We start from the raw sequence: 27,789 nt of genomic DNA on the forward strand, positions 1-27,789 counted from the left end.
AGCAGAGGCGGAAGAGCAGTTTTAATCAGTTCGACTCAGGTAGCCCGGATCCGGATCCGGATTAACGATGTTTGCCAGCCGCGGTGCCAGCGGAGGAGGCAAAGGGGGGAAATACTCCGTGGAGGACCTCTATGGCATCAGCAAGAAGCCCAAGGCGTCCGCTTCTTCAACGAGCATCGTTGCCAAGACTGGAACCAAGAGCAGCAAGACCCCAGCGCAGAAGAGCGAGTCGGAGGCCTTGGCGTCCCAGATCCTGGAGGCAGCCCACCGGCTGGTGGAGCGACGGCGACTGGAGCTGTTCCTCAGGGAGTGTGGCCTGTCCCTGGCTGAGTGTGAGGCTGAGCGCTCGGCTATGCCATACAGGTGAGAGGCACAAGCACTGAGACATTAATGTTGCAATGAGTGAAAAAAACAACTATATTTGCAGATTTTTTTTCTTTCTCTCTCTCTCTTTACTGGTGACCTAGAAAGAAATGTTTGATGTTGTTTAAGAGCAGAGAGGCCACTGAGTAAATGTGGCTGAAACCACAGAAGATTCTGGCTGCTGTGGATCGCTAATGGGGCTCGTGCATGAGTCAATGTCTAATTTGACCTCCAACGACGGCCTCATTGGGTCAATATCATCGGTGCAGAAGTTCATTGTTAATGATGCGTGCGCGTTGGACAGCACCAGGCAGGGATTAGTTCGTTACGTGGCTCTTTCTGTTTAAAGTGCTCAGATTAAATGGGATGTGAAAGCCTGCAGTTCTGTGTCACCCTGGAATGAAAAACAAGATTAGAAGATACAGATCCACAGCAGCAGGGCGTATGTCACCTCACTGGTGTGTTTTGCTTACATTGCCTTGCAAAAGTATCCACATCCTGTAAAATGTTTCCCCATTTTGTCAAGTCAGTGCAATTACATCTACAAGTCTTTTGAGGCATGTCGCTAACAATTTTGCACATCTAGAGACTGAATTGCTCATAACTCTACAATATTCTACACTATAGCCTTGTACTGGATATTACTGTTATTGTTAATATTATTTTTTTTATATATCGTTTTTAATACTTTAAGAATTTTAAATCTGTTGCTGTTGTTACACCTGAATTTCTCCTCTGCGGGACAATCAGGTCTGTTTCTATTCTATTCTGTTATTCTAACTCAGATGGACAGCAGCTGTTAGCATTGATGTTGCTGCAACTTTCCAAGTAAATTTAAGCCTGTACTTTGACCGGGCCATTCTAACTAATGATCTCTGGAGGAAGGCGTACCTCCACCTCCAGGTCTCAAGTCTTTCTCAGTATTTACCTCCATCCTCCTACTACCTCTGACCAGCTTCCCTGTTCCCCAGCTGAACAAAAGCCTCCCCATAGCATGATGCTGCCTCTACTATGCTTTGAATTGGGCAAAGGTAATTGGTTGCACAAGATTTCATTTCAGGATTTCAGCATAAAGGAGGACTGAACACAAATCCGACTACACTTTTTAAGTTGCATAAATCTGTTTCCTTCTGTTTCAGAATGATGCACTCAATCCCAATAAAGTAAAATGAGGTCTTTGATTGCATCATGACAATTGTAATACGTAATATGACCAAAGGAACAAGTCGCTGGATACAAGCAGCTGTAATGAGCTTCCTCTGCAGGATTCAGCCTTAGAGACGATGCAGAGCTTCATCATCCTCAGGGAGCTCAGAGCAAACCTGCTGCTCCTCTGAAAGGAGTCAGCTGAGGAAGTTTAAATATCTGAGGAAGCAGCCTCCAAGGTTCCCATCCTTTGAGTTTTAGATTTAATAATATAACTCGTGTCACGATATAGCTGAAACACTTTGGAAACCTGTCATGTCACCTCTAGGTGGCAGTGTTGGCCATGGTTGACGACAACACACAGGCGAACAATTAATTTTAGGTCTTTAATACAAGCAGTCATCCCTTACATTTTTCATATTTGTTTTCCGTTTACTCTCGGTTTATTCAGGATGGATGAGGCATCAAATAGTATGAAAGATTCTTTTTATTTCTGTGCTGAATTATAACTTGACAGAAAGGTGAGTCCTTTTTAAAGAAAAACAAGACAGATGCTGGTTATTATCCTCTCTGGTAAGAAAGAGTCAATTCAAGAAACCTACATTTTAAACCAACAGTAACAAGTCCTAATGCATCATTTCATCTTTGAAAGTTGGACATTTTTATGAACATAAAGCATTATTTACTGTCCTTTATGACTATATGGATCAGTTAATGATCAATTAAACTACTAGAGAGGCTTAAAAGGTGCAATTTATTCTTGAGGCAGATCAGAAAAGCTGTACAGGAAATTTGTCTCACACATCATACAATTTCTATTTTTAAACAGAGGCTATCAACCCTTAAAGGAAAAACAGAGCTGGGGAATTTGATTGGTTCAGGTTGTAGCCACCTGCGAATGAGAAACAGCCTCACCTTTCAGGTCGGCCTTTCATCTCTCATTGAGACTTTGAAGTTCCTGGAGAATAACAGTTAAAAAAAAGAAACACCTTTGTAATGAGCACTGATGCTGAGACAGCCTGGACACATGCATTAATAATACACACTTGTCCACATTACTAAACCTTCAACCGCATGTGTCAAACTCAAGGCCCGTGGGCCAAATCTGGTCCACCACAGCTGTTTATGTGGTCCTATAAAAACAAAAATAGAACTTCGAGACAGCAGTTGTGTGGTTAAATATTATTTCATCTGTCAAATCAAATCAAATCACTTTTGGCTTGTATATTGCCAAGTTACAGCAATTAATAAATAATTGAAGTACTCATTGAATATATAGAAAGCTATACTATTTCTATTTTGTGAAATATATGCATTATTTTAACAGTTTAGGCAGTTTTATTTGTACATTTTGCCACAACTGACTCTTCACGATTTTGTTGTGGCTCTAAATGAAAAAGAAGTTGACACCCCTGCTGTGAGCCATGCATTTTTCTGCATATGGATAATGCATATCCATGTATACAATGTTTTTTCACAGACTATTAGCGCATGTCAAATATATTTTCTCTCAAATGCAGATCCACAACCTTAAAATTGACCGAAAGGGCAGAAGGAAATCCCAATATTTAAACGAACAATCAATCAAACTTTATTTATTGAGCACTTTTGGGTGAAATGTTGTAAATTAATCATAATTTATTACGATATCCTCCTGAAAACAGCCCTGTTGAAAATGGAGCCGTTGTTATTGCTGTATGAAGTGATTGAAAGAAGAAACAAAGACATGGTCAATGTGATGATGAAGGTTCCAGGTGATTATTTGACCTTTTAACAGACACAACAATCGCTGAACCGTTTACTTTTTCTAAAACCATCATAGTATGAGGTCTGTACACCTGGAAACCTGCCCATCCCAGCTTCTACATGTCCCCAAATGAGTCGATCAGAGTCCTACATCCAGCTGACTGCTCAGTGCCTCACAATCTGCTCTGGGGCTACAAACGGATTTAAAACAAGAATTCACCACATGTAGGAACTAATGAATCCAGGACTGACATTTTTCCCCAAGGACTTAGCAGCCAAGGTTTTAAACACAGACTCAGAGGGACTACTTCCACTCCCTGGGCAGCTAATAACCCATCGGTTTGAGATTAATTTGATGATACATACAGTAACACAAAGTGATATGTAAAGCTTAGACAGTGCACTTCAAATAAAGACGTGTAAAGCCTTTAAAAAGTTGGCTTCTACTGCAGTAGGATAACTTCCTAGAGGAAAATGTATGTAAGCTTCGTACTGCAGTAGCTGTCTCCACAAAATCATTCCATGTACCACAAATGGCCTGCGGACCTCATGTTGGACATCTTCTATCTATAGACAAGTTTACTGCAAGCCTTGAAAATGTTATAGAAAAAATTGGGTCGCACAAAATATGTAGGAGTGCCAGTAGTTATGAAATGAATTGAAACCTCAGACAGAAAAAAAACTTGTTAAAAACACATTTTAATTGATACATTTTTACTTGACTAATCAAAACAAGGGCTCGGTTTTTCTTACATTTAATAGGCGTGAGATTTTTCTACTATGACAAGATTATTTATTTGAATCCAAAATTTGTTCCTGCTGTTTTGCTTTAGAGCCTGGGTGTGGCAGAAAAATTTAAAACAGGGAGCCACGTGTGGAAAAACCAAGATGAGAGCAAAAAAAAGGGGGTAAAAAACAGAATAACTAATGTCATGTCAGGTCCTTTGGGAGTGAATGTGACAGATTTTGTAGTGGTGGGGGGGCACACGGTTGGGAACCATTAATTTGGCTCCAAGATGTGAAGAAAGAAGTGTTGTCACAGCAGTAGCAACACAGATTGTGATGAAAAATGTAGAGAGTCCACCCGGGAGGAGAGACAGAGACTGAGAGAGAGCAACGCACAGAGTTACCCACCAAACCATCACACTGCTTCTGTGTCGTGAACATTTTGGCGCTTCTGCAAACGGGAAGAAAAGGGGCTGATTCTGGGACTGACAGAAGAAAACTGAAGGAGAGTCGACAGGCGGGATCGACGCCTTAAAAAACCGCCTGCTGCAGCTGTTTTTTTTTATTTTGGAGGAGGTGTGTTTGTGTGTGTGTGTGGGGGGGGGAGGCCAGTATGCCGGCATTTTTTTCTTATCCGTGCACCGTGAGATTCTGCCGCCACGCAGGAACCCCCCACTGCAGCCGCTGCCGGTATATGAGCAACTTGATGCGCTAAAGGTAACGCCGCTGAATTTCGCTGCCTATTTTCTTTCCTTGCATCAATTTGGTGCTGCGTGAAGCGATGATGATGATGAGGATGATGCTGCATCGGCGGGCTTTGAATGTGTGAATCCTGTACGGGACTCTCCTCCTTCGCGATGTAAATTGGAGCCACTAAAGTCAATTTTTTTTTTTGTTTGTACCCCCAGCTCTGCGTTAATTACAGTGACAACAATAAAAAGATGCCCTTTTTTGACGCTTGGAGTGAGGATGCCAGTGGCTGTGATTGTGTCTCTCCTGCTGCGGCAGCTCCTCAGCTCAAGACAGACTCAAGTAGCCTTAGCTGAAGAGAAAAACAGCAAGCTGGCAAGTGCTGTATCACCCAACACAAGCCGAAGGAGCCGGTGCATGAATGTGGGGAAGGGCATCCATCACAGCACAGCGCAGGGGCTTCCTAGGAACCGCCACATCCCCACATTCGTCTGAGGACCGCTGAGAGATTACAACCCCCTCCTGATGGTTGTTGGAGGGCAGCCCCGATGCATCTTGTGCGTGTGAAAACTCTCAGAGTCCACCTTTGCCAGCTCTGCATCAACAGAAAGGAGACAGAGCAGACGGTAACTCGGCGTGTGTCATGTTAGAGGCTGGACTCTTGCCTGCTCGCACCAGCTCTCTGCCAAAATCTCTGACCTGCCCTGTCTGAGCCCTTTGCATGAGCATCTCTGCACTGCCACAACAGAACCAGTGGTTTGTAGACATTACTGGCCATTTTACTCCGCTCCTCACGCTCCTCCAACAACAATAACAGAAAAAAGGCTCCCCACGTCTCTGACTGTCGGCGCAGCACAGAGCAGAGGTCAGGATGCAGGTCTCCTTCGCATGCACTGAGCACAACCTGAAGAGCCGCAGTGAGGACCGGCTCTGTGGCCTTCGCACCGCCCCACCTCCAGGAGGAAGCAGTGGAGGAGTCGGTGGAGGAGGTGGCGGTGGTGGTGGAGGAGGAGGTGGCGGTAGTGGATCGGGAGGAGGTAGCAGCGGAGGAGGGGGAGGAGGTGGTGGTGGACAGGGGGGTAACGGTAACCACGTCTCCCAAGGTTCGGTGAAGAACAGGGATGGCCCCGGGTCCCGGCAGACTCCACAGGGCCATGCCCACATGAAGGAGGCCATCGGGCGGCACACCAACATGAAGTACAGGTGAGTATGGGCCACAGGAGCAGAACTGAGTCTTCACGGCTGGAGGCTGGGTCTGAACACAGAGGGAGCGATTAGGGACAGTACTTCCAATTTTTCTTAAAGAACTATAATTACCACCACTCAGAATATCTCCTTCTATCTTCCTCCTGTGGGTAGTTGTTGATTGCTACGATGATGGCAATGGTGGTAAGAGTTCATCTTTAAATCAGCGGGTTGCTGGTTCAATTCCCACTCTGTCCACCTCTGTCAGATGGTAGCTGTGGCTACTATCCAGTAGCTCACCACCATCAGTGTGTGAATTGGTGAATGACTGAATGTAGTCTAAAGTGCTTTCAAGTCCTCTGGCCTTGATAAAGTGCCATACGAATCCAGAACATTTACTAATACAAGGGGAAACCATGAATACCATCTGTGAGTCCATCCAGCAGTACTTTCCTGCCACCTTACACATCAACTCTCCTGACCAAACCCAGTCTGCTAAAGCAGCACATATACAGTACAGACCAAAAGTTTGGACACACCTTTCTAATTCAATGGGTTTTCTTTATCTTCATGACTATTTATAAGGCAAGAAATCCCACTTATTAACCTGACAGGGCTCACCTATGAAGTGAAAACCATTTCAGGTGACTACCTCTTGAAGCTCATCAAGAAAATGCAGAGTGTGTGCAAAGCAGTAATCACAGCAAAAGGTTGCTACTTTGAAGAAACTAGAATATAAGGGGTATTTTCAGTTGTTTTACACTTTTTTGTTTAGTGCATATTTCCACATGTGTTATTCATAGTTTTGATGCCTTCAGTGTGAATCTACAATGTCAATAGTCATGAAAATAAAGGAAACTCATTGAATTAAAAGGTGTGTCCAAACTTTTGGTCTGTACTGTATATATATATATATATATATATATATATATATATATACACAGTATATTATGTATACCTTTTTCAGTAAAAGAATTGTGAGCATCAGACCCTTTGCTTCCCGACGGTAGTGTTGGAAAACTGTCTTTGGTGGAGAGGCCCTGCTTTGACTGATGTTCATATCTGACTGATAACTATTGACACCTTCACAAGAAATGACTGGAAGGGTTTCCAGTTTTTTCTCAGCCAAACTACGTCTATTTTACTTTAGTTATGTTGGTTGATTCTGTATCTCTCTGTAAGCCAACCGTTTTGGTTACTTTGCCTTTTTTCTATCAAAATATGTGGATATTTTGTAAAAACCAAAAAAAAGCTTTTAGACACCAAGCTCAAGGTTGTGAAGTGAGGGACACCCTGGAAAGGTTACTAGTCAATCACCAGGCAACAAAGAGACACACAGGACAAACATCCATCCAAGCACATAATCACAAAACAATCTAGAGACACCAAATAACTCAACACTCGTGTTTTTGGATTGTGGGACCTTTTGGCTGCGAAGCAAAAGTGCTACAAACCAATCATAAATGTTGTTTAAATAGTCCTTGTCCTCCACTTCCAAACTGACTGAGTTGGCTATTTTGCAAGTGGGTATGGTTTGTGCAACAGCACTGAAAATTGTCTGTTCCTGTGTGTTTTCTGACTCTAAAGACTTAGTGAAAATCATGGACTGATAAATCTGGCAGTCAGTAAATGCTTTGCAGTAGCAAACTCTGAAACTTTACACAGTTCACATCCACTAACACTAACTTTGTTTTTAGATAAAGCTCCGCCCCAAGAAAATTAGTGAACATAATAATTTACTTACTAATAGGTGATATGTAGCACATTTAATATCTAAACCAAGTCAAATATGACTTTTTTTGTAAGGTAGATTTTTTTTCTTCCTCTTACATGTGACCCCAGTCATCTCACATCCACATTACTTAGCTTCAAACTTTCAAACTTAGTATAAAATAAGTTACAAAATAGATGCAGTTTTTTAGCTAACTCCCTGTTTTGGAACCAAACCTAAACAAAAATACAAATTTCCCATGAAAAAACTGCTTGAATAAAGACAAATTTGATTTGATTTCCTAAAGTAAACTACAAAAAGTCAGTTTTGGTAGGAGGAGGAGATGTTTTTCATTTTGTCTTGGTGCTGAATTCCTGATTTTAAATTGCTCTCTGTGTGACCATTTACTGTTTCCTAGTTTAGTAAGCGACATAGTAATGTCCAAATACCTTTACTAGAAGGACAACTCACACAGTGAAAGAATGCTGCCAAAGTATTTCTCCCCAAAACAAAACAAACTCCAAAACCAATTGGATTAATAGTTTAAATCCCAGTACAAGACAACACAAAAAGGTCAGAGCATATTTAAGATATTTAAAAGTCTAAAAATCAAATTATTTTTAATTTAAGACATTTTTTAGTTCCAACCAAATCATGCTTACAGGTGATAAGCTCAAGCCTTTTTGTCTCCATTCCGATCCGTCTTTTTGCTCAGGTGAGCCTGAGGTGAAATGTAACCAATTTGCCTCTGATTACCTGCAAGCGCCACCTACATATCTCCATTAGCTGGATGAGAAGCAGCTCTCAGAGTGAGGCACTTTCTCTAACGTTAAAATATGACATGAAAACCTAGAAATGCTTACGCTGATGGACGTAAAAAGCATAATCCACAGCAAACAGCCCCCTTGACTTAATGCAGATCTCGCCCTGGCCTCTCGCTGCAGATTAATACAAATCCTTACAGCAGTAACAGCTTTTTGCAGCATCTCTCCGGGTCACTCAGCTTTGACAGCATTCCTTTCTCATAAAGCAGCACTTCAACTGAGCGCCGTCTGCACGGAAAACCTTAGTTGCAAAATCCAGCTCTGAGTCATGAAGGAGGAACGACATTTTTTGACGAGATAAACAGCACGGAAGGCCTTGTTCGTGTCTGATTCGGTTCCGTTTGACGGATTTGAGCCTTCGCCGTGATAAGAACAGCAGCTCATGCAGCTTTGATGCGCAGCGGGTTCTTAAAGGGGTGTAAGACCCATTCGTACGGACGTGCATCCAAAAAAAAAAAAAAAAAAAATCAAGCATGCAGAGTGATTCAGAACCCAGTTCATGCGTTTCGTTCAGTTTGACTGGAACAGTCAGTAACTCGGAGAGTTTTAATGACCTGTTTTTCTAGTAATCAGGTTGATTGAATTCCTGCCATTCTCTTCAGGCAATTTGGTTCATTTAATTGGATGCCTTAAAAGGGAATGAGGCTCAAAACAAAACTGGGATATCTCCTTCAGTGGCTCGTCCTTTTTAGAACTGCACTCGCACTTTCTGATGTCGTCAGATTATTCTGCTTTCTTCAAAGGAGTGTCACTAATAGGGAGCGCAGCGGCACAATAAGTCTATACAGCATATGGACAGCGAGGGTTGCCATTGGCAACTCCCCAGGCACTCCTTTAGGGTTTTTTTTTTTTCCTCTTTTATTCTCTCTAATCAGTGAGCGTGGCTGTCGTTCTTATCAGCCCACCTTGCTACTGAGCCCGGTCTTAGCTCCAGCATCATCAGGCTGTATTCCAGATGAGGTGGATATTAAAATCTCCTCGACGAAGAGCGCGCAAACATGTCCGCGCACTGCTCAGATGAGACTGTTAGTTTGTTTCTGAGCCGATCTGGGAGGGCAGCCTGGCGTGACGCCGATTGAAGCCAAACGAGAGCAGAAGTGAACAGTTGGTAGTGAATTTTGATCTAATCCCAATTTCCAGATGGCTCACATCTTTGCCTCCACTCACCCTGTTTGACTACATGTTTTCTAAGCCACTTCCTACATCTGATTAAACTCGCTACTCGTCACTCACCGGCAGGTGACAGACGACGGGCCCTGCTGCCTGCCGTAACTCCCATGAATCCCTGCAGCCCTTGACTCCAGCTTTCTTACTGTGAAATGCAGCGTTCTGGTGTTTCTCTCTGTGAGTGTGTTCAAGTCTTCCTGTGATGTTCTTGAGTCAGATTCCTCCCAGGGAAACGTGGGCTATGCAAACCTTATTTTTTCACCTACAGCAGTGGATTGAAGACATATTCATAACTCTTAAGCCTTTTCACATTTTGCCAGATTGTAACCACAAAGGTTTGTGTATTTTTTAAGGGCTTTTTGGAGATTATTTACATTTCCATGACAGCTTTTTAAAGATCAATAAGATACTACAAACTCTTAACGTCTATGGTATATAGATTGGAGTTGGTTTTGATATTGGCGTCGGCTTTAATCTCTAGATTTAAAGATATCTATCAACTCTTTCCAGCATTTTTGCAAAACCTTTAATTTACATTTTTTTTGGAAAAACATTTGTTGCTCACTCCTGCTAGTAATGCCTGTTTGAACATCTTTTTCCTGTCTGTAAATTGCCGATATGCAGAATAGCCTGTTGTGCCGAGGTTCCTAACAGATGTTGGTGAGTTAATGGCTGCCGGGCAAATTGTCGTCGCAGCAGCAGTCATCTGCATGCCTTTACATTAAGGCGGGAGAAAAACACAGAGTTTATGTGAGTAGCGAAGCATTCAACATTGTAACACGCAAAGAACAAATGAAAGTCGAACATAATTCAAGCGTAAATAATGTTTGAAAGAACTTCAGAACATCAGAAAAGATTAAAGATAGACAGACATCCGACCGCTGCGTCGAAGTGTGAGGTCTTTGCCTTCCGTGCAGCAAAATGTGCTCACAGTTTCTCAAATGAATATTTTAGTATTTTTGAATAATCTGCCTCCAAGTGGTCTATCACAATGTAACCTGTTCTGACATTTTAACCTTCAGTTCCTTAGAAAAAGTGTTCATAACCCTGGGACTTCTCACATTTTATCAGGTTACGACCTCAGCGATTTTTATTTGAACATTTAATGATTAGACCAAACAAACACTAAAGAGTACTTTAAAATGTCGCTGCGTAGGGTCATTCACCCAAGTTTTGGTGTCATCACAGCTGCAAGTCTTTTGGGTCAAAATGAGAGGCTCTGTTCATAAAAACATGACTTTAAGGAAGTAATATACTTCTACTAGCTTCACTCATAAACACATCCAGCTTCAAGTTTTGCTACAAAGTCTTTTAAAACCTCTGCCAAGTTTCTTCCAGATATTTCTCATATTTATATTTGTCTATCAAATCTGAGGAGAATCATCTCCACAGCATGATTCTACCACCACTGTGTGTCACAATGAGATCGGTGAAGTGCAATGTCACTTTCCTACCACAAAGCATATTGGATGTAGGTGAAAAAGTTTAATTATTGTCCCATCTGACTAAAGCACCTTCGATTATATGTCTCCAGTGTCTTTGGGAATGCACAACTAATTAGGCTGTAACTTTATTACTTGGGTTTCATGACGGTAATGGAGTCTTACAAACCTCTGAAGTCTGTGCAGAGAAGCCGCAGGTTCTGAGATTAAATTATACACAGGTGAAATGTATAGACTTCTGAATTTAGGTAATTTCTGAAGTCATTTTTTATTTAGGGTTGAATACATATACACACCACATTTTTATTTGAAAAGTTAAATGTTGAAAACAATAGAAGTTTGTGTTCACTGCATTAGGATAGAATGATGGGGTTATATTTTACAAAGGTTACAATATCTCATCTGTTTCACCTTTATATATTCAGTTTCATCTGGCAGTAGATCATCACTAAAGTAAAATTTGATCAATTTTCTACAAAATAGTTTTAAAAAAATTGTTCTTCCTTCCTTTTTGCCACAATCCTACTAAAATGAGGACAGAAATGTCCACTGAAATGCCGCTTGCATTGCATAAAGTACATGTGAACTGTTAGTATTAGTTATAATATGTCACCGGAGTAGCAACATACTATAAGTAAAAGTGTTTTTTTTAAGTGATTATAACACAGTTCAAGCAATACTCATTTACTTACAAGCCCTGATGGTAACCTAATAAATCCCAAGCACTCGTAACCTCCCCCCCCAAAAAAACCCAGATTCATTTCATATAGTAGAGTCGTCATCATCATCATTATAAATTAAATTGTAATTAAGCAATCTGGCCTTGTATTGTTCCAGTGATTAATAATCAGAGGGAAACAAATACTTCGTGTGGCTTACAGATCACAGAGTGCAGCTGCTGGAGCTCTGACCTTCAGCTCTCCTCTCTCTTCCAGTCTCTGGGTTTTTGTAGCCGAGTTTCCAGTTGGATGAACAGATTAGTGACTCACCATGAGGGCTAGCATGTCTCAGGCGAAGCCCCCACTGTATCTTAACTTGCTTCATTTCAGCCTGGCACGTGGTCAAAAAAGGACCCGACTTATGAGACGTTTTCTTTTTTCCTTTTCTGCCCACTTATTTTTGTCACCTGCAGTTAAATCCTAATCCCAATCCTGAAATTTCTCATTTTAAATCATTTACCCGAACAGTGCTTTGATTGCCTGTACTTTAAGACGTTCAGCATGCTTGTGTACTTGAAGAAGTACATGAAAGCAGATAACTTAATCCCCTCAAAATGTGAGGCGACCTCTGGGTCAGCGTTGTTTGACGAGGGATGGATTTGTCAATAATTAACTGCTGATGGTCGTCAGCAGGGCTGCTCTGGACCGCCACCATCATAATCAGAGCCAGAAAATACTCATCACTTCCACTGAATTAGCGGTTTTGTCAAAGTCAGACATGGATGTTTTCCTCCGTTCGGATGGGCTCAGACAGGGATTTAGAAATTAAGTTTTAACATTTTATTTATCAGCTTAACCTTGAACATGTTGTAGATGACTGCTGTCTGTTTTATAAAGACATTTTAAAAAGTTCATATTTGCTTCTTAAGCTGAAGGATGTGGTTTAAAAACTGTATTTCACTTGGACTCACAAGTGAAATTTTTCTCGTTCAAGGTTGGAAAAATAAACAGGAAGGACTCCTGAAGTCATAACTCCAAGTTAGAAAGTCATTATTCTTACCTCAGAATCCAATATGGCTGCCAAATATTTAAAATGTAGCAAACACCAGTGATTCATCATTTGTTTGTACTTCCTATGGTTTATATTTCATTAAATCTACTTGTAATGTTACTGTACAACCTATGCTAAAACAGTTAGCTATTGAATATATTAATTTCAAAGAGCATCATTTGTAGCTAACATTTAGCCTGTTGCTCTTCTCTGTGGCTGCATATTGCTAGTAGCATTTAACCTTTTTGTCCCAAATAATATTTTTAGAACCAAGTGCCACCCAACAAGCACCAACCTAAGAACTATTTCCCTGTTCAAGACTTATATTCATAGCATTCACTTATTTTAAGACGCGGGCTAACAGCAACTGTATGGCGGTTTGCATTTGTGGCCTTTTTTAAACGGTAATCAGACAGGAAGTGGACAGAGAGAAGTGAGGATAAGGACAGGAGTCGAACTCGGGGTTTGGCGCCTGTCCTAATCACTGCTCCACGTGATGCCCCTGAGTTATTCCACTTTATGACGCGTCCATCATTTATTTAGAAGACAGTTTGACATGTTCAAATTACAGAGGTGTAGAGACTGTATGCAAAAAGCATGTCAGGAACTCCAAACATACCAGTAAATCCACAAGCAGCTGATTGAGAATTAAGAAATGGGATGTCCTGAACCTAGGAAACCATCAGAGGATGTTGGTACTTCAATTCCTCAAACATCTCACAACTGAAAGAGAGGAAGAACAACCTTTTCCCCAGAGACCGATGGATTGTGACGAGAGAAAGTTCTCTCTGAAGTTAGTCCAACGAAACAGGGTAGCTAACAGGACTCGATCATCTTTTTAGGGCTGAAACGATTCCTCGACTGATTCGAGTACCTCGATTATTAAAATTTCTCTAGAAAAATCTATCTGCCTCGAAGCTTCGTTAGCGCACCGTGTTCCGGCCGAGTCGTTATTCGTGTTGGGCAGCGCTCTCACTCCCCGCCTGTACGTTGTTGTAAGTGCTAGCAGCGTAATGTTTTCGGGTTTTCATCGATTTATGGGGACCAATAAGCATTCTTAAATTGCTTGGCGCAATGTTTGGGGTCCGACAGCGAATGGTGGGAAGAGCGCTGCTGGTGTATTTAGGCAGGTGAGCGGATAAGAACAGGAGAGAGAGAAAGAGAGAGAGTATTCTGATTACTCGATTAATCGTAAAAATAGTCTATAGAGTATTCGGTTACTAAAATATTCTTTTACAACAGCCCTACATCTTTTTTTTCCCCCCAAAGATAAAAAAGGCTATTGACATTAACAGATTATCTTGATATCCTGATTTTTTTTAATCTTTGCGCTTACATTGTACATTCCTAATCAATAAAATGTATTTTATAACACATTTCAGCCAGAAGGCAGTTCAAAGTGCTTTACATCATCAAAACACAAAAATAGTTAATGAACAATTGTCGTCTGAGGACCACATAAGGAAACACCTTGCATGGCAGCTTGAGGAAACATTTTCCTCTTGAGAAACTTAAGCAATGTCTGAATTCAACCTGACTTTAGACTCCTCAAAATAAACACAGAGTTTAAAATAAAACGAATCCAAAGCAGCAGAACAGTTTAAATCACTGAGGCTTAAGTAAACAACAGAAGTGAAGGATAAACTCTACTCCACTGGCTATTTTTCATCATTTTTAATTCATTGAGTTGTCATTTATGAGGTAGCCGTCTGGGGAAAATGACACATCAATGTATTCATCTTCCTCTGTCTGCCAGAAATCAAACAGCAGCTCAGGGTGGTGACCTTTTCACACAATCAATTTTATTAACTCTTGAACTTGTGGATGCGACTCTGAAATTGACTTAATGTTCCCTCCCCATCTTCAGCCAGAGACGGAGCCACACATGCATTTATTAACATGCTTTTTTTTTTTTTAAAGGTCTATTACCATAAAAATATCTCCCAATGCCAGGCAGCTTTAATAAATGTATTCTGAGCTGAAAGGAGTCACGACGACCGAGAAAATGTTATGGTTACTGTAGAATCGGAGGAGGGCAGCTGAGATTGTGTGTCGATGCCTGCATGCGAGGGAAAGTGAGCGATTTTTGGCCTTTTTCCCACTTGCTTCACTCTCAGCATGTGTATTTTATAAATAGTACAGACCCACTTGTAAAACTGTCTTTTGCACATCTCAGAATAAAATATCTTCACATTACACGCAAAACAAAAAAAACAAGTGTTCAGCCAAACAGTTTATAAATAGTTTGAGTTTTAAACAAAACCCTTGTGTCAGAATTTAACAGTCTAGTCCAGCCAATAAAATAAGTCGCCACAGAATCTGCTAAAGAACTGAAGAACTGGCTTTTTCTGTTTATTTTTGATGCTGCATTGTGTCAAAAAGGAATATTACTTTTTAGGAATTGTGTTATTAATTATATTGTATGGGTGGGTAGATAGATGGATGTATTGGACCAACACATAATGGTGCATAATTCTGAAATGCAAGGATTTTGATTTAAAACCAAACTTTAACTAAGCCATTATAGCACATGTGCATAATATGATATCTACGTTTCCAATTTAAATGCGCTGGGTGTAGCTTTAGGGTCGAGAACCTAAAACCCAGTGTCGAGTTTTTTAATCCCACTAACAAGTATCTAATTTCTCTGTTAACCTGCCCACCAATTTTTGTATTTTTCTGTTGAATGTGAGTCCAAATTATTTGAAAGAAATTCACATATTTCTTGACTTTTCTGAAGACATTATCTGAAATTTTCCAAAGAAAATGCAGCTTGGGAAACTGAAATACCCTAAGCACAACACGACTTGAAAACCAGTGGCTGACATTTTCAACGCAGCCAATGCAGGATCTGAGATGTTTTTTATCCTGTGATTAAATTACACTCAGATTCCAAGATACTGTGTTGTATGTTATATCTGAGAACTGGTTTAAAAAGGGCCTGACTGCAAATGCATGTCACATTTTTTTGGATAGTTCTGATTTTCTACCAATCTAAAGTATCTTCACATAAAATCCCCTGAATAAATAAAGTGAAGTTTTGCGGCTGAAATGTGACAAAATGTGGAGAAGTCCAAATTCAGAATCAACAGAACCGTGGCGATGTCTCCCCTCCTCCCATCTCTGAGTGGAGCTAATAAGTTTGAAACCCATGAACAGGTGGCAAAAAAAAAAAAATAAATAATAATAATAACATTTAGGATGTGAGAAAAAAATCTAATTTTGGGCGAACTGACCCTTTAGAGCTTGGAACACAGTGTTATTAAAAGACAACAGACTCTCCACCATCTTCCCACAGCTAGTGTTCAGAAAATGCTCATATAAGCACCAACACACACGCCCCTACACACACACATGGTTGTTATTAATATCTAGATGTGCTTCCCTCTGGAGAAAAGCCTGCTCAGCATGTGTGTGGCATTTTATGACAACTGCAAGGGGGGGAAAAAAAATCTCCATCATCTGCACCTAACCATCTGTATCCAGCACCTTCCTTCTGTCTGGGGTGAGAACTAAGTGTAAATGTCAGCACAGGTTAAAATGCTGACTACACCATGACAACGCACCTGTGTGTGTGTGTGTGTGTGTGTGTGTGTCTACTTTTCCCCCTGTGTCTCTTCCCTTTCCTTTTCCCTCATTAACAATTTATGCATGGAAGATCCAGGTCTTTGTAATCATCTTATTTGGAGATTGTGATTTGTGGCAGCAGGAAAGCAGAAATGAATGAACAAAAACAGGAGGAGAATGCAGGAAGCCACATTTCAGAGGCCACAGAGAAGCATCTGTGTGCCCTGCTCACGAGTGCATTCATGCGTGTCCACATGTAGATCTGTCCTTGCATTCCAGCGCAATTCCCAATGAGCGTGAACGTTCACAACTGTCAGCCTGCACATTAAGGATTTTGTTTGTTTTTTTGTTTTTTTTTTGGTGTGGTTTTCATTTTTCTTTTTTCAAAATATGGGCTGAGCAGTCTGCTGACGTGTGTGCGAATGTGTGCGCTGGTGATACAGTGGAAGAGGCATGACGGAGGTGGCGAGAGGAAAGGAGTGAGCATGTGTCTCTCCAGACTCTCTGATAGTAATTTAGCAGACTGCAGCACTGCAGAGAGCTGTGGAGTTAAGAGTGGGAGGAGGAGGAGGAAGAGGACGGTGGTTTTGTGTGTGTGTGCGTGTGTGTGTGTAGGGGGGATGGCGGTGGAGGGGTTAGCTGTCACAAACAGGAACAATGACGTCCTCCGCTGCCCAGAAACAAACAAACAAACAAAATAAGATTTTATGGGACACGGCAATCAAGACAGTTCGCCCAGTTCTGCATGCCATTGCATTCTGCTCCCGGCAACAATGCAATAACTCGCAACGCTCGGCAAAACATGCCACACACTCGCATCATGCACTCCCATCCTTAACGGGCGTATTGGATGTAAGCTTACAGACAAAAGAGAGACTTGCAGTTGTGTAACGGCTCTCTTGGATGCTTGACATTCTCCTAATGCTGACTCATGTTTTGTTTTTGTGCTTGTCGCACATAATAACCTTTGTGTTTGTCATTGTGGAGAGGTTTGAAGAGGAAAGTATGGAAAAAGGCTGGTGTTGTTATGCTTCGCCTGTGGAAGACAGCCCTGGGCTAAACAACAGGCTTCGAAAATGGAACACACCTTCCAGTTTCCCTGAAAGCTTCTCTCAGAACGACTACATGCACATTCAGCTTAGAAATTTAGCTACAAGAATAATAATGTGGGCTTTTAATTATGCATTTGAGCAGCTTTTGTGCCCCCCCAACAGTGAAATGATTTCACTGCAAATTAATTTTGGAAAGAAGAAACAATTTACTCCAGTTTCTCTAACTGAAAAAGTGTTAAAACTCTATGTTTGGTTCAACTTTCTAAATGTTGCAGTGTTGTTATAAATGGGCTTCTGACAGCATATCTGATTCTTCTCATCATCAGTGATAGGATTTATTTTTATTGGATGTTTTATTCTTTTATATAAACCCAAACATCAGAAGCATACCCCCCAAATTTACAACAGGGATTGGGCCATCCCAGATTGTTTTTTTCAGCCTGCTTTGTTTATCCCAAAAACCAATTTTGATGGATATTTGGGACCTTTCTCCTGCTGGAACACCAAACTGTTCCTCACGTTTATCTACAAGCAAAGTCCTGATAATGGCCTCATTATTTAACTCAGGTGTGTTGAAGGACAGACAGATCTAAAAGTTGCAGGACACCAGCCCTGGAGGACTGGAGTCGAAGACCTCTGGGCTAGACGGTTGAGACTTGGACCCAGGATGTTTGTAAAGGATGATGGTCCGAAACACACATGTAAACTGGTTATGGAATAGATAAACCTTGCTAACACTCGGGGTTTGACTCCAAACTCAACAGAGATTTGAAGTAAATATTGATGCTAATGACTTAAAGGTGGCTCTGTGCAAGAAAATCAACCGTTTGAAGATGTTTACCAGCATTTGTAATAAGAAGAGCGATCAAATATCCAGAAAGAACGGTGCTTATGGATGGATATTGTCACTACAACTAAACTTGTTCTCTGTTGCAAAAAAAGAACACTTCAAATGTATAATTATAAACCTCAAAGTAACATGACGTTCATTCTGACTGGCGTGACGCTGACGCGTCCTCCGTAAATAAACTCTTTGTAGCGAACGAGTCCGCTGATTTCCATCAGGAAGAACTGAATGTTTAGCTTAAAATCCATGCAGGCAGGGAGAGTACTTTATTTTACTGGGCTCACCATGCGGCCAGACACATGCAAAGAACGACACCGACCTCGCATCATACTGTTATGTGAGAAAAGGAAGGAATGAAGACAGAAAAACTCATTTAAAACAAATGAAAACATTAATAAATAACTGATCTGACATCTGGTTTGAAAGAAAAGCCACTTGTTTACATGAACTCCCTCAGTGTGAAAGAAGCAGAGCTGTTGTTGCCTGATGAACCAGAGCCAGATCACCATACAAGGATTTCGCGACGCACGAGGCCCACAAACACATTTCCCTTCATCAGTCATCCCCAACCTTTCACCTGCGCGGTATTTTGACGTGGCTTAATGCAATGGCGTAAACACTTTGCATCTGACACCCACACACGCAGAGCACATACACCGACAAATGCTGCACACGCAAACGCTTAGATATGCAGTGGGGGGGATGGCTAAAAATAGTTCCACGTCCAGCATTTAAAAATAGACCAGGACAATAAAAGCGGGACTCGTTTGGCTGTGTCTAAATGCTTTGACAGTCTGTCTGTCTGCATTTGGCCGTTTGTGCGCGGACGCAGGCAGACAGGCAGCGGAGGGGAGGAGATGAAAAGACGAGCAGCGATGAGTTTCACCACCGCAGTTCTGCTGTCCCTCCAGCTGGCTCCTCGGCTAATTGGGATGGGGGAGAGCGAGTTTAAAGGAGGAGGAACAGGAGGAGAGCAAGCATGAAGCCCACGTCAGCTTCAGCTGCACAGGCCGCTGTTTTAGATGCAGCTCTCTGCCTCTTCCTGCCAAGCCTTCAACACTGCTGTCTGGATAACCAGAGGTGGTAAGCTGGGTAATGTACTCCTCTATAGCTTATGGGGCATTTTGGGTCATTTATAGTAAAGACCAGAGAAGCTTTTAGCGGGAGCTGATCTCCAGCTCCCCCAAAGTGGTTTTAGTGACCCACACAACTGTTCACATATAACGAATAAAGGTCGCCTATTCAAAAATAATTAGGCAGAAGTATCAAATTTAACCTGAGGCAGGAGAAACTTTCACTTTAGCTGCAGAGGAAGAGTTCGTGCCTAGAACATGCATGCAAAACATGCAGTATTATGTAAAATCAACTTTTTTGAGGTTTAAGTGATGTTATGATGTTACTCCCTCATCAAAAACATAACTTTGATCCTTTTGTGTCCCATGGCAACCGCTCAGGATGCAGAAACGCTTGCTGTCACTGAGCTCTGCCCTGTGCTCCACCAGACTAGCAGCAGCAGCAGTTAGCAAACACCTGGTGAAGCTACGCATCTGCTAAGCTCATCAGCCGATGATAAAGAATAACTTCTCAGTGCAACGCTCCTCAGAACGACGCCAAAGCCTTAATGGAGGACCGCTGTTGTGATGACAAGCTGAAAGGAGTGTTGGAAAGAGCAGGAGCTTCTTAAAGAGACAGAGGCCCAATTAAGAGTTAAATTGCAAATTCAAATTTAAGTAATAAAAAGTAGTAGTATTTTTATAACAAGCGAAGGTAACATAGTTCAAGGTTTCCCAGAAAACTTGCTAAGCCCGGGGGTTGGTCTCCAGGGCAGTCATTCATCCAGCGTCAAGTCATGTTTCTGAGTTAAAAAGTGTTTAAAATTGATGGGAAATTTGGAAATGTCACTTGATAATTATGTGTTATTGGAAGATTAATACCTGAACACCAACTATAAAGTCTTAAAAATTGCTAACATTTAAAAAAAACTTAAATAAATAATCAATGATTAGTCTGGTGGTGGCACAAGTAAAGCTTGGTGACCCGCCAGGCTTATGATACACTGGCGGAAACTGATAACTTCTTGATTGTGCTCTAAAATACATTATACCACCCCTTTAAAGAAAATTATACCGTTGTCACATTTTTTAATTGTTTTAAGTGTTTTTCTCTCCTTTTCTCTCTCTTTCATCTAGTGAAGTTCATCAGTCAGTGATAATTGTTCTTTGTGAAGGGAAGATACCACAGTGAGACGTGGGTTTTACTTTGCTTAGGTCAGATGCAACATGTGATTAATGCTTGGACTCTGACTGAGTGAATCCAAAAAAACCTTGATTTCTTCCTTTCTCAGCTCTTCTGTGGATTTGTTTTTGTGCTTCAGATAGTTGTCTTGAATAGTTTCCAGCTGTCTTGAATAGTTTCCAGGTGTGAATAATGTTTCTCACTGCTGGATACAAACATTTTTTTGGAAGTGGATGTAGAAACCTTGCCAGATTGATTGGCAACAACATTTGCTTCTCTAAGATTACAGCTTTTTGGCATCAATTTACCATACCTGAATGCTCAAATGCAGGTTTTAAACAGGCAGTCTCACTTTTTGATGATCATTTTTAAAAATAAAGTTCAATTTTCTGCACCTGCCTTTATAGATTTTCATTATATGTTCTTTTTTTTCTTGCTTTTGGGTGTTGTCATGTTGTTCATCCGATATATTAAGTTTAGCTTTAAGACAAACAAATGATCAAAGAACTAAATGTCCACTCATTAAATGGTTTGTCACTGTGGGGTGTTTTGTTTCACAGGAACCTGGGGAAGTCGGGCCTTCGTGTATCCTGCCTCGGGTTAGGTAAGTTGGTTGGAAGGCACTGAAAAATTAATCTCTCTTTAAAATCCTCCACACCAACAAGCCGTCTCTTGCTATTCAGGCACCTGGGTGACATTTGGATCTCAGATCTCTGATGAGGTGAGAGCAGCTCTGCTGTTTTCTGTTCCCTCTCCCACTGGTTTCTGTAGAACTAACAAATTTCTGTAGGGATTTCATGTCTACTTGTATAACTTTCACGTGCTGCCGCGAATGTTTAGGTTGTCTCCAAAGTTTCCTAACTACTTGCGTTCCCTCAGATGGCGGAGAACCTGATGACCCTCGCTTTTGAAAATGGAGTCAACCTGTTTGACACGGCAGAGGTCTACGCCTCTGGAAGGTCAGACTCCTATAATTATCTTTTCTTCCATCTTTTCAGCAATCGATACATTTATCATTCTTTTTTGTGATAAACAAACCAAGAAAAGTGTTCATCTATGTACAAATAATATGTTGAATTTCCAAAGGGTTTCATGCAAGCTCAGGATTTTTTAAAAAAAAGACTAATCTCTGATTCGTTTCTCCACAGAGCGGAAATCACCCTAGGGAACATTATCAAAAAGAAAGGGTGGAGGTGATGTTAACCATTTTTTCTGTCTGACTCACATGGATGTAAAATTGCTTACAAATGTTGCTTTTGTTGTTGTTATTTTACGTTAAACATTTGCTGATAATCCCTCCTCTAAATGCATCACATTGCTTTTAAACCTAATCTCAAGGGAAATCTATGCACTTTAGAAAACTATAGAGCTTTGACCTAATGCAAACTATAAAACCATTAAATAAACATCATATAATATGTGAATAAACTCCCAGATCAGAACCTTGTTGCTGACTCACCCAAGTTTCACTGCAACATAGTGAACAGAGGGCATATTCCTTTTTGAATTTAAAAACTTTTTATTCCACCTGAAGAGAAGAAACAAGCCAAATTAAAATGTACTTTTTTTAGGCTCTATAGGTGTAAACTCACAGGTGTGTCCTTTTTTAGGCGCTCAAGTTTTGTCATCACAACAAAAATCTACTGGGGAGGCCAGTAAGTCCAACACTAAGGATTTATTGTTTCTTCAGTACTTTCCATATAACCTTATTGTCTGTTTTCACCACTGCACAGAGCAGAAACAGAGCGAGGACTCTCCCGAAAGCACATTATTGAAGGTAAGACACATTCTGCTCTTAACATTCAAGTATCTTAACCTACAATAATGTTTGAGTCTCTTCTCAGTCTTTGTTATGCTTAAATTAGAACATACAGAATAGCAGAGGAGAAATATAAAGCACAGTATGTCAGCGTATTAAAATGTCAGAGAGCCTAAAAAGCAACTAACAGGTAAATTATGAGATGCAAACAGACATAATCTAAACAAACAAAAGGAAATTAATTTCTTTCCTCCAGTAGGAAGGAGCTCAATTTTGTTTAAATCGAACAATTAAAATGTACATATGACTTTATTAATCTGTATAAGAATAAGGACAGGGCTCTAATTAATTTCTAAATTCAATCAACATGTTTCTTCTGACTGGACATAATCTTAATGTTTTAGGTTAGGTTATCCTGAATCATGGCTTTATTCCAACAAAGAGTCTAAAAATTGGGGTGATGGCAATTAATTTTCAAAAGGCCGTTTTTCATCAAATGTTCACAAAAGCAGTTTCCATATTAGATTCTCCTTCTTCATTGTTTTGTCATCGTTTGCGACACGTCTAGCTAAATTTCTTAGTTGAATTAAAAAAGCTTCAACATTTCAACAACAATTTCATCTCTTGAATTTTTTTTGTTTAGTTTTTCACTAATTCTAGTCAAAGTAAAACGTCTTCTCCGAAACCTGGGAGACTGTATCCTCTTTAAAATGTAGCAACTTGTATGTTATTCAAAATGTTTTGAATGATGAGATTAATGTTCACCCCAGAGCTTTTCTTCAAAAAACTTCCCCCTTTTTCTTCTTCAATTGTTAACAGTATTACCAAAGATCTGTGAGATGTGTGAACATTACAGCTGCTAACTATTAACCTGTGTGCTTTGCTCTTATGTGCTTATCAGCAGCAAATGAAAGTTTTCTCTTTAAACACATTTGTGCCTAATTGAGTCTATCAGTCTAAAAGCCTGACCGCTGTTTCTCTCAGGTTTACGAGGATCCTTATCAAGGCTCCAACTCGATTATGTGGACTTAGTTTTTGCCAACAGAAATGACGTGAACAGTCCGATGGAAGGTCCGTTTTAGACGTATCTAACGTATTTGTCAATAAAACCTAACTTCAAGAGATGTGTTCTTTAATAACCTGCTTCACACTGTGATTTTCCAGAGATTGTTCGGGCCATGACATTCGTAATAAACCAGGGCATGGCCATGTACTGGGGAACCTCCCGCTGGAGCGCAATGGAGATCATGGTGCGTACTCAGAAAACCGCAGTCGACACAAACTCATTGTTTTCAGCCCCCAGCTCTCCTCTCTGCTCATTCTGGCTCTGTTTCGGTCTCCAGGAAGCGTACTCCGTTGCGCGACAGTTCAACCTGATCCCACCTGTGTGCGAGCAGGCAGAGTATCACTATTTCCAGAGGGACAAAGTTGAGGTGCAGCTTCCTGAACTCTACCACAAGATCGGTGAGGCGTTCACGTTCCTGGAACTTTGGCCACTCGGATGAGTTTAATTAAGGATTTGTTTGGTTTCATTGTTCTCTCTCCCTCTCTGTTTTTCTCTCAGGTGTGGGGGCGATGACCTGGTCTCCACTTGCTTGTGGATTAATCACAGGGAAGTACAGCGACGGCGTGCCCGAGTGCTCCAGAGCAGCGATGAAGGTCAGTTCTGATTTAAGCGGCTCTCGTCAGGGAATTCTCTCGCTCAGAATAAGCCCGGCTAGGTTTCTCTACCTCAGCAGTAATGCTATTGCAGAAGTCACAGATTTTCCTCTATGTTGCCTCTGCTGAAGGGATACCAGTGGCTGAAGGAGCGGGTGAACAGCGAGGAAGGCAGAAGGCAGCTGGCGAAAATCAAGGAGCTCCATCTACTGGCAGACAGACTGGGCTGCACCGCCGCACAGTTGGCCATAGGTACCATGACAAAGGGTCTGATTTTATGACGACAACATAAAACATGTCCACTTTCATGTCAGTGATGTGTGAGAAGAAAGTCGTGTCTGAAATCTGGTAGATTTTATATCAGGTGCCAAATAACTTTTCTTCAGGTTAGACATGGTCAGGTTTAAGTAAGTAGTTGTTCATTGGGGCTATTTCCTCTCGCTGATGCAATAAAAGTTGTTAGTATGATCATAATAAGCTGCTGTTAAACTACAATACTCACCATTTCTTATTTTAATTTGTGAAACCTTTGGATAAGTTTTTTTTTTTGCATAATCCTACAATCTTAAATGAAAACATTTCTGGATATTTTTAGATATTTTTTATTCCCCCATTGATCTTCAGAAACTGTCTTGCAAAGATTTGTACTGCATCTTTAATTTAAAGTACACTTTCATTAACTGTTTTTACCTTTGGTAGCTGCTTACTGTGAGGTTCCTCACCAGGACATCTCATCTGATGTACTCCGTATGTTCCAGTGTTGCATTAGCATGTTTTCAGCTGTGCCACTAGATGCATCGTCCCCAAACCAAATGCAAACATCGATTAGCTTTTTCCCATTCTGTGGCCAGTTTTTCCGTCTAGAATGAACAAATTTGGCATTCAGATCCTGCACACTGAAGGTGCTTCAGAGTAAGCCAGCAGCTCATGGTTTTGTGTTTATCTTCTGCAGCCTGGTGTTTGCGAAGTGAGGGTGTCAGCTCTGTGCTTCTGGGTGTTTCTAACACTGACCAGCTACTAGAGAACCTCGGAGCTCTCCAGGTAAAACGTTGCTCCTTTTTTCTCTGCATTATTCCTGCTGAGTCTCACAAACGTACTGATACCTCTTGAATTCCTCTACATTTTGTCACATTATTTTTGTTTATCCAGGAAAAGCTTTTAGAGGCTGCAAAAGACTTGGGCAGAGCAGGAAAACTATATATCTCTCTATATAATTACAACATAATTACATAATTAATCAATTTGACTGTCTTATCTGTACAAAATTAAACAATGACTTGTCAGTCTGAGGCTCTGATATACTCACTGATAGAGAAAATTGTTGTTTTAGTTTGATATTCATTTCATTAAAAACAAAACAATTATATACAATTGAAGGAAATACACAGATCAATAAAATGAAAGGCAACAGAAAGAAAAAAAATCTAAACAAAAACAACATCAACTCAAAAAACAATTCAGTTTGTAGGTAATCCATGGTGCTTTGCTGGTTGTATGAATTGTTTTGAAAAATACGCTTACGTTTTTGCTAATGTCGAAAATGATTCGAGAAAAGCAACTGTGACAAATGATACTGTGTATTGAACTTAATAAGTTTTAATTCCTGTTCTGGAGATTCTCCAAAATGCAGTGGAGGGGCTTTGATGAAATGTTAAAATCACATGTGAATACTTTTCACATGTTCTCCTCTAAGAGTGAAATCTCAGGCTCTGAAGGAACCTGCCGGTCCGGAGAGCGGTGCTCTTACCGGGCATGTTATGAATTCTCTATACTCTGGAGAAATTAACAAATGGTTTTTTTTTTTAAATATATATGATTGCTTATTTTTCCTTACACCTTTCTGGAGATGGGAGTCCGAGTGCAATGGAGAGTGATGAGGAAGAGCTCAGTCAAGTCAAAGAACAAATCTGAACTAGTTCAAAATTTGGTGGTGCCGTTTTCATTCTCCCAAATTTTTTCGAGGAAGTTTTCTTTCTCGCATTTATCACAACGCAGCAAACAGCCTTCCAGCCTCAGGGTAACCTCCTCGGGTATACCGCGGCTGTCTGAGCCATCGGTGATTATCGAGGCCGAGACCCGAAGGAACCTGGAGCAAGAAGCGCGAGCCGGTTCCAAGACAGAAAAGGGCGATTGAAGGATGCAAATTATGCGCATAAACCATGAGTTTACCTCAGAGAGAGAGAATTTGTATCAAGAAAAGCTGAACGTTCATTCCCAACCAAAAATCCTCTAACTCTTTTTTTTGATTACATATTTGTTAATTTATTTCTCGCTAGTGAAATATCCGTTTATTGTGATTACCAATAGTTTAATAATTTAGTGACAAATTAGTGTTTGAGGCTGATGAAACTAATTGTTTTATTTAATGAGACTGATATGCTTTTTTTTATGTATTTAGCTGGAAACCATTTAATAAGCTAACATCACTTTTTAAAGAAAAAATATTGTTAATATTTGAAAAAGTTGAAGTCATATAGACACAGTTGTTTAAACCAAAAGTATTACAGAGTGCTATTCAAAGAGACAATTGACAAACTGCCCTGTTTCTTTTCGCCCCCCAGATTTTATCCCAAATGACATCGCAGACCGTTACTGAGATCGACGCCCTGCTGGGAAACAAACCACACTCGAAGAAAGAGACGCGTGCTTGAAGATGCAAAACAAACAGTGACAGATGACGTTTCATGACAGGAAAACCGTGGGAATCTTCGCTTTTTGCTCTGCTGTATACTCAAATTGCATGTTCTCCGCAACATTATGCTTCCAGTCTGCGCGCATACCCATTTTTGCGCAACAAATTGTATTATGTACAACAACAACAAAAAAAAAAAAGAAAATTTCTCTCAGCTGTAAAAAGAACAAAAAGGATCATATGTTGCTCACTGTCAATTGTTCGCAGACTTCATAGACGCAAAGTGACTAGCTTCTGCGGCCCACAGGAACTGAGAAACCGTTGCAACTTTCAGCTGCAGTCAAAGCACAGGACATGGCGCCAAAGTAGAAAAGAAATCCCACCTTTTTGCTTGAATGCAACATTTCTGGTTAAACGGTGCTTTTGCTGGACGTGCGGGTCTGCTCCCCCTCGCAGAGAGACAGAGGTTAGCACCCATGTGTCTAGCTGAACATTTCCCATCATGTGCATGTGACTGGTCTGCAACGCTCACTGCTTTGCAGGGTTGGGAACATTGGGTTGCTTGGGAAATAAAAATAAATAAATAAATCATCATACAGTCTAGTTTAAGAAAAAAAATTTTTAAAAATCATCAAGCAGTACAAAATTAACCATTTATTTTCATTAGCAAAAGTCACTTAAAAACATGCAAACAGATGTTATTAGTGGGTGCAGTTTATGAAGACTTTCCCAACCCTGCTGCTTTCCCAGAAGTCTTTTTGCCTCCTCTGTTTGTAAACTGTGCGCATGTCCCTTTAAGAGAGGATCAGCCCCAATCGGGCGTAAATGTGGCATGGCTTTTATGGCTTATGTAGATTTGCAGTGCCCTTGTAAGCCAATGTTTTGTTTCGTTTTTTCTTTTATTACTCGAGTAGTCCTGCAGTGTGATCCAGCACCCTGCTGCTGAGGCCTCGCTTTACAGAGTCCCAGCAATCCTGGGACACGGCCGTGTCCATCTGACCTTTGACCTATACCCTTTGTATTGTCTGGAACTGTACAGGAAAGTACAGACAAAAAGTGTCAATACTGTAAAGACTGTACTAAAATAAAAGGTTTAAGGTAGCTGAAGAGCAGGAAGGTGACAGCTCTGGACACACTGTGGTAAAACTGTACTTTTCCAACTGTAGGGGGAAAAATTATTTAATATGACACAAACAGCCCTGGGGTAAGAATTAGCAAATGTATTTTTTCTTTTTTTTTTCTTGAAATTTAAAATATATCTTCTCTGCTCAAATTTCTTGAGAGTATGCCTTCTGTATCCCTTTGACTCTTTCACACACACACGCACA

General features: G+C 40.7%; 1 protein-coding gene across 2 annotated transcripts; it reads left to right on the top strand.

Moving 5' to 3' along the window:
- Positions 1–18: 18 nt before the first annotated feature.
- On the top strand, positions 19–27,628 carry LOC114153449 (voltage-gated potassium channel subunit beta-2). 2 transcript variants are annotated; one of them, XM_028032001.1, is made up of 14 exons: positions 19–363; positions 20,972–21,015; positions 21,095–21,132; positions 21,291–21,370; positions 21,560–21,604; positions 22,022–22,066; positions 22,145–22,188; positions 23,155–23,241; positions 23,335–23,420; positions 23,514–23,634; positions 23,735–23,829; positions 23,961–24,081; positions 24,782–24,870; positions 26,391–27,628. In XM_028032001.1, exons 1-14 carry the CDS (start codon positions 68–70, stop codon positions 26,478–26,480), a joined length of 1,281 nt encoding a protein of 426 aa, XP_027887802.1. In that variant the 5' UTR covers positions 19–67; the 3' UTR covers positions 26,481–27,628. The 2 variants fall into 2 exon arrangements, with proteins under 2 accessions (XP_027887802.1, XP_027887801.1); XM_028032000.1 differs by lacking the exon at positions 19–363 and adding an exon at positions 4,292–5,874.
- The last annotated feature ends 161 nt before the right edge of the window (positions 27,629–27,789 follow it).

This window comes from Xiphophorus couchianus, chromosome 11 (assembly GCF_001444195.1).
Source record: "Xiphophorus couchianus chromosome 11, X_couchianus-1.0, whole genome shotgun sequence".
Taxonomy (NCBI): Eukaryota; Metazoa; Chordata; class Actinopteri; order Cyprinodontiformes; family Poeciliidae; genus Xiphophorus; species Xiphophorus couchianus.

Coding starts and splice junctions, on each gene's coding strand:
- LOC114153449 (XM_028032000.1), top strand. CDS start 5,543: ATGCAGGTCTCCTTCGCATGCACTGAGCACAACCTGAAGAGCCGCAGT. Junction 21,371..21,559: donor GAGGTCTACGCCTCTGGAAG/GTCAGACTCCTA, acceptor GTTTCTCCACAG/AGCGGAAATCACCCTAGGGA. Junction 24,082..24,781: donor CGCCGCACAGTTGGCCATAG/GTACCATGACAA, acceptor TATCTTCTGCAG/CCTGGTGTTTGCGAAGTGAG.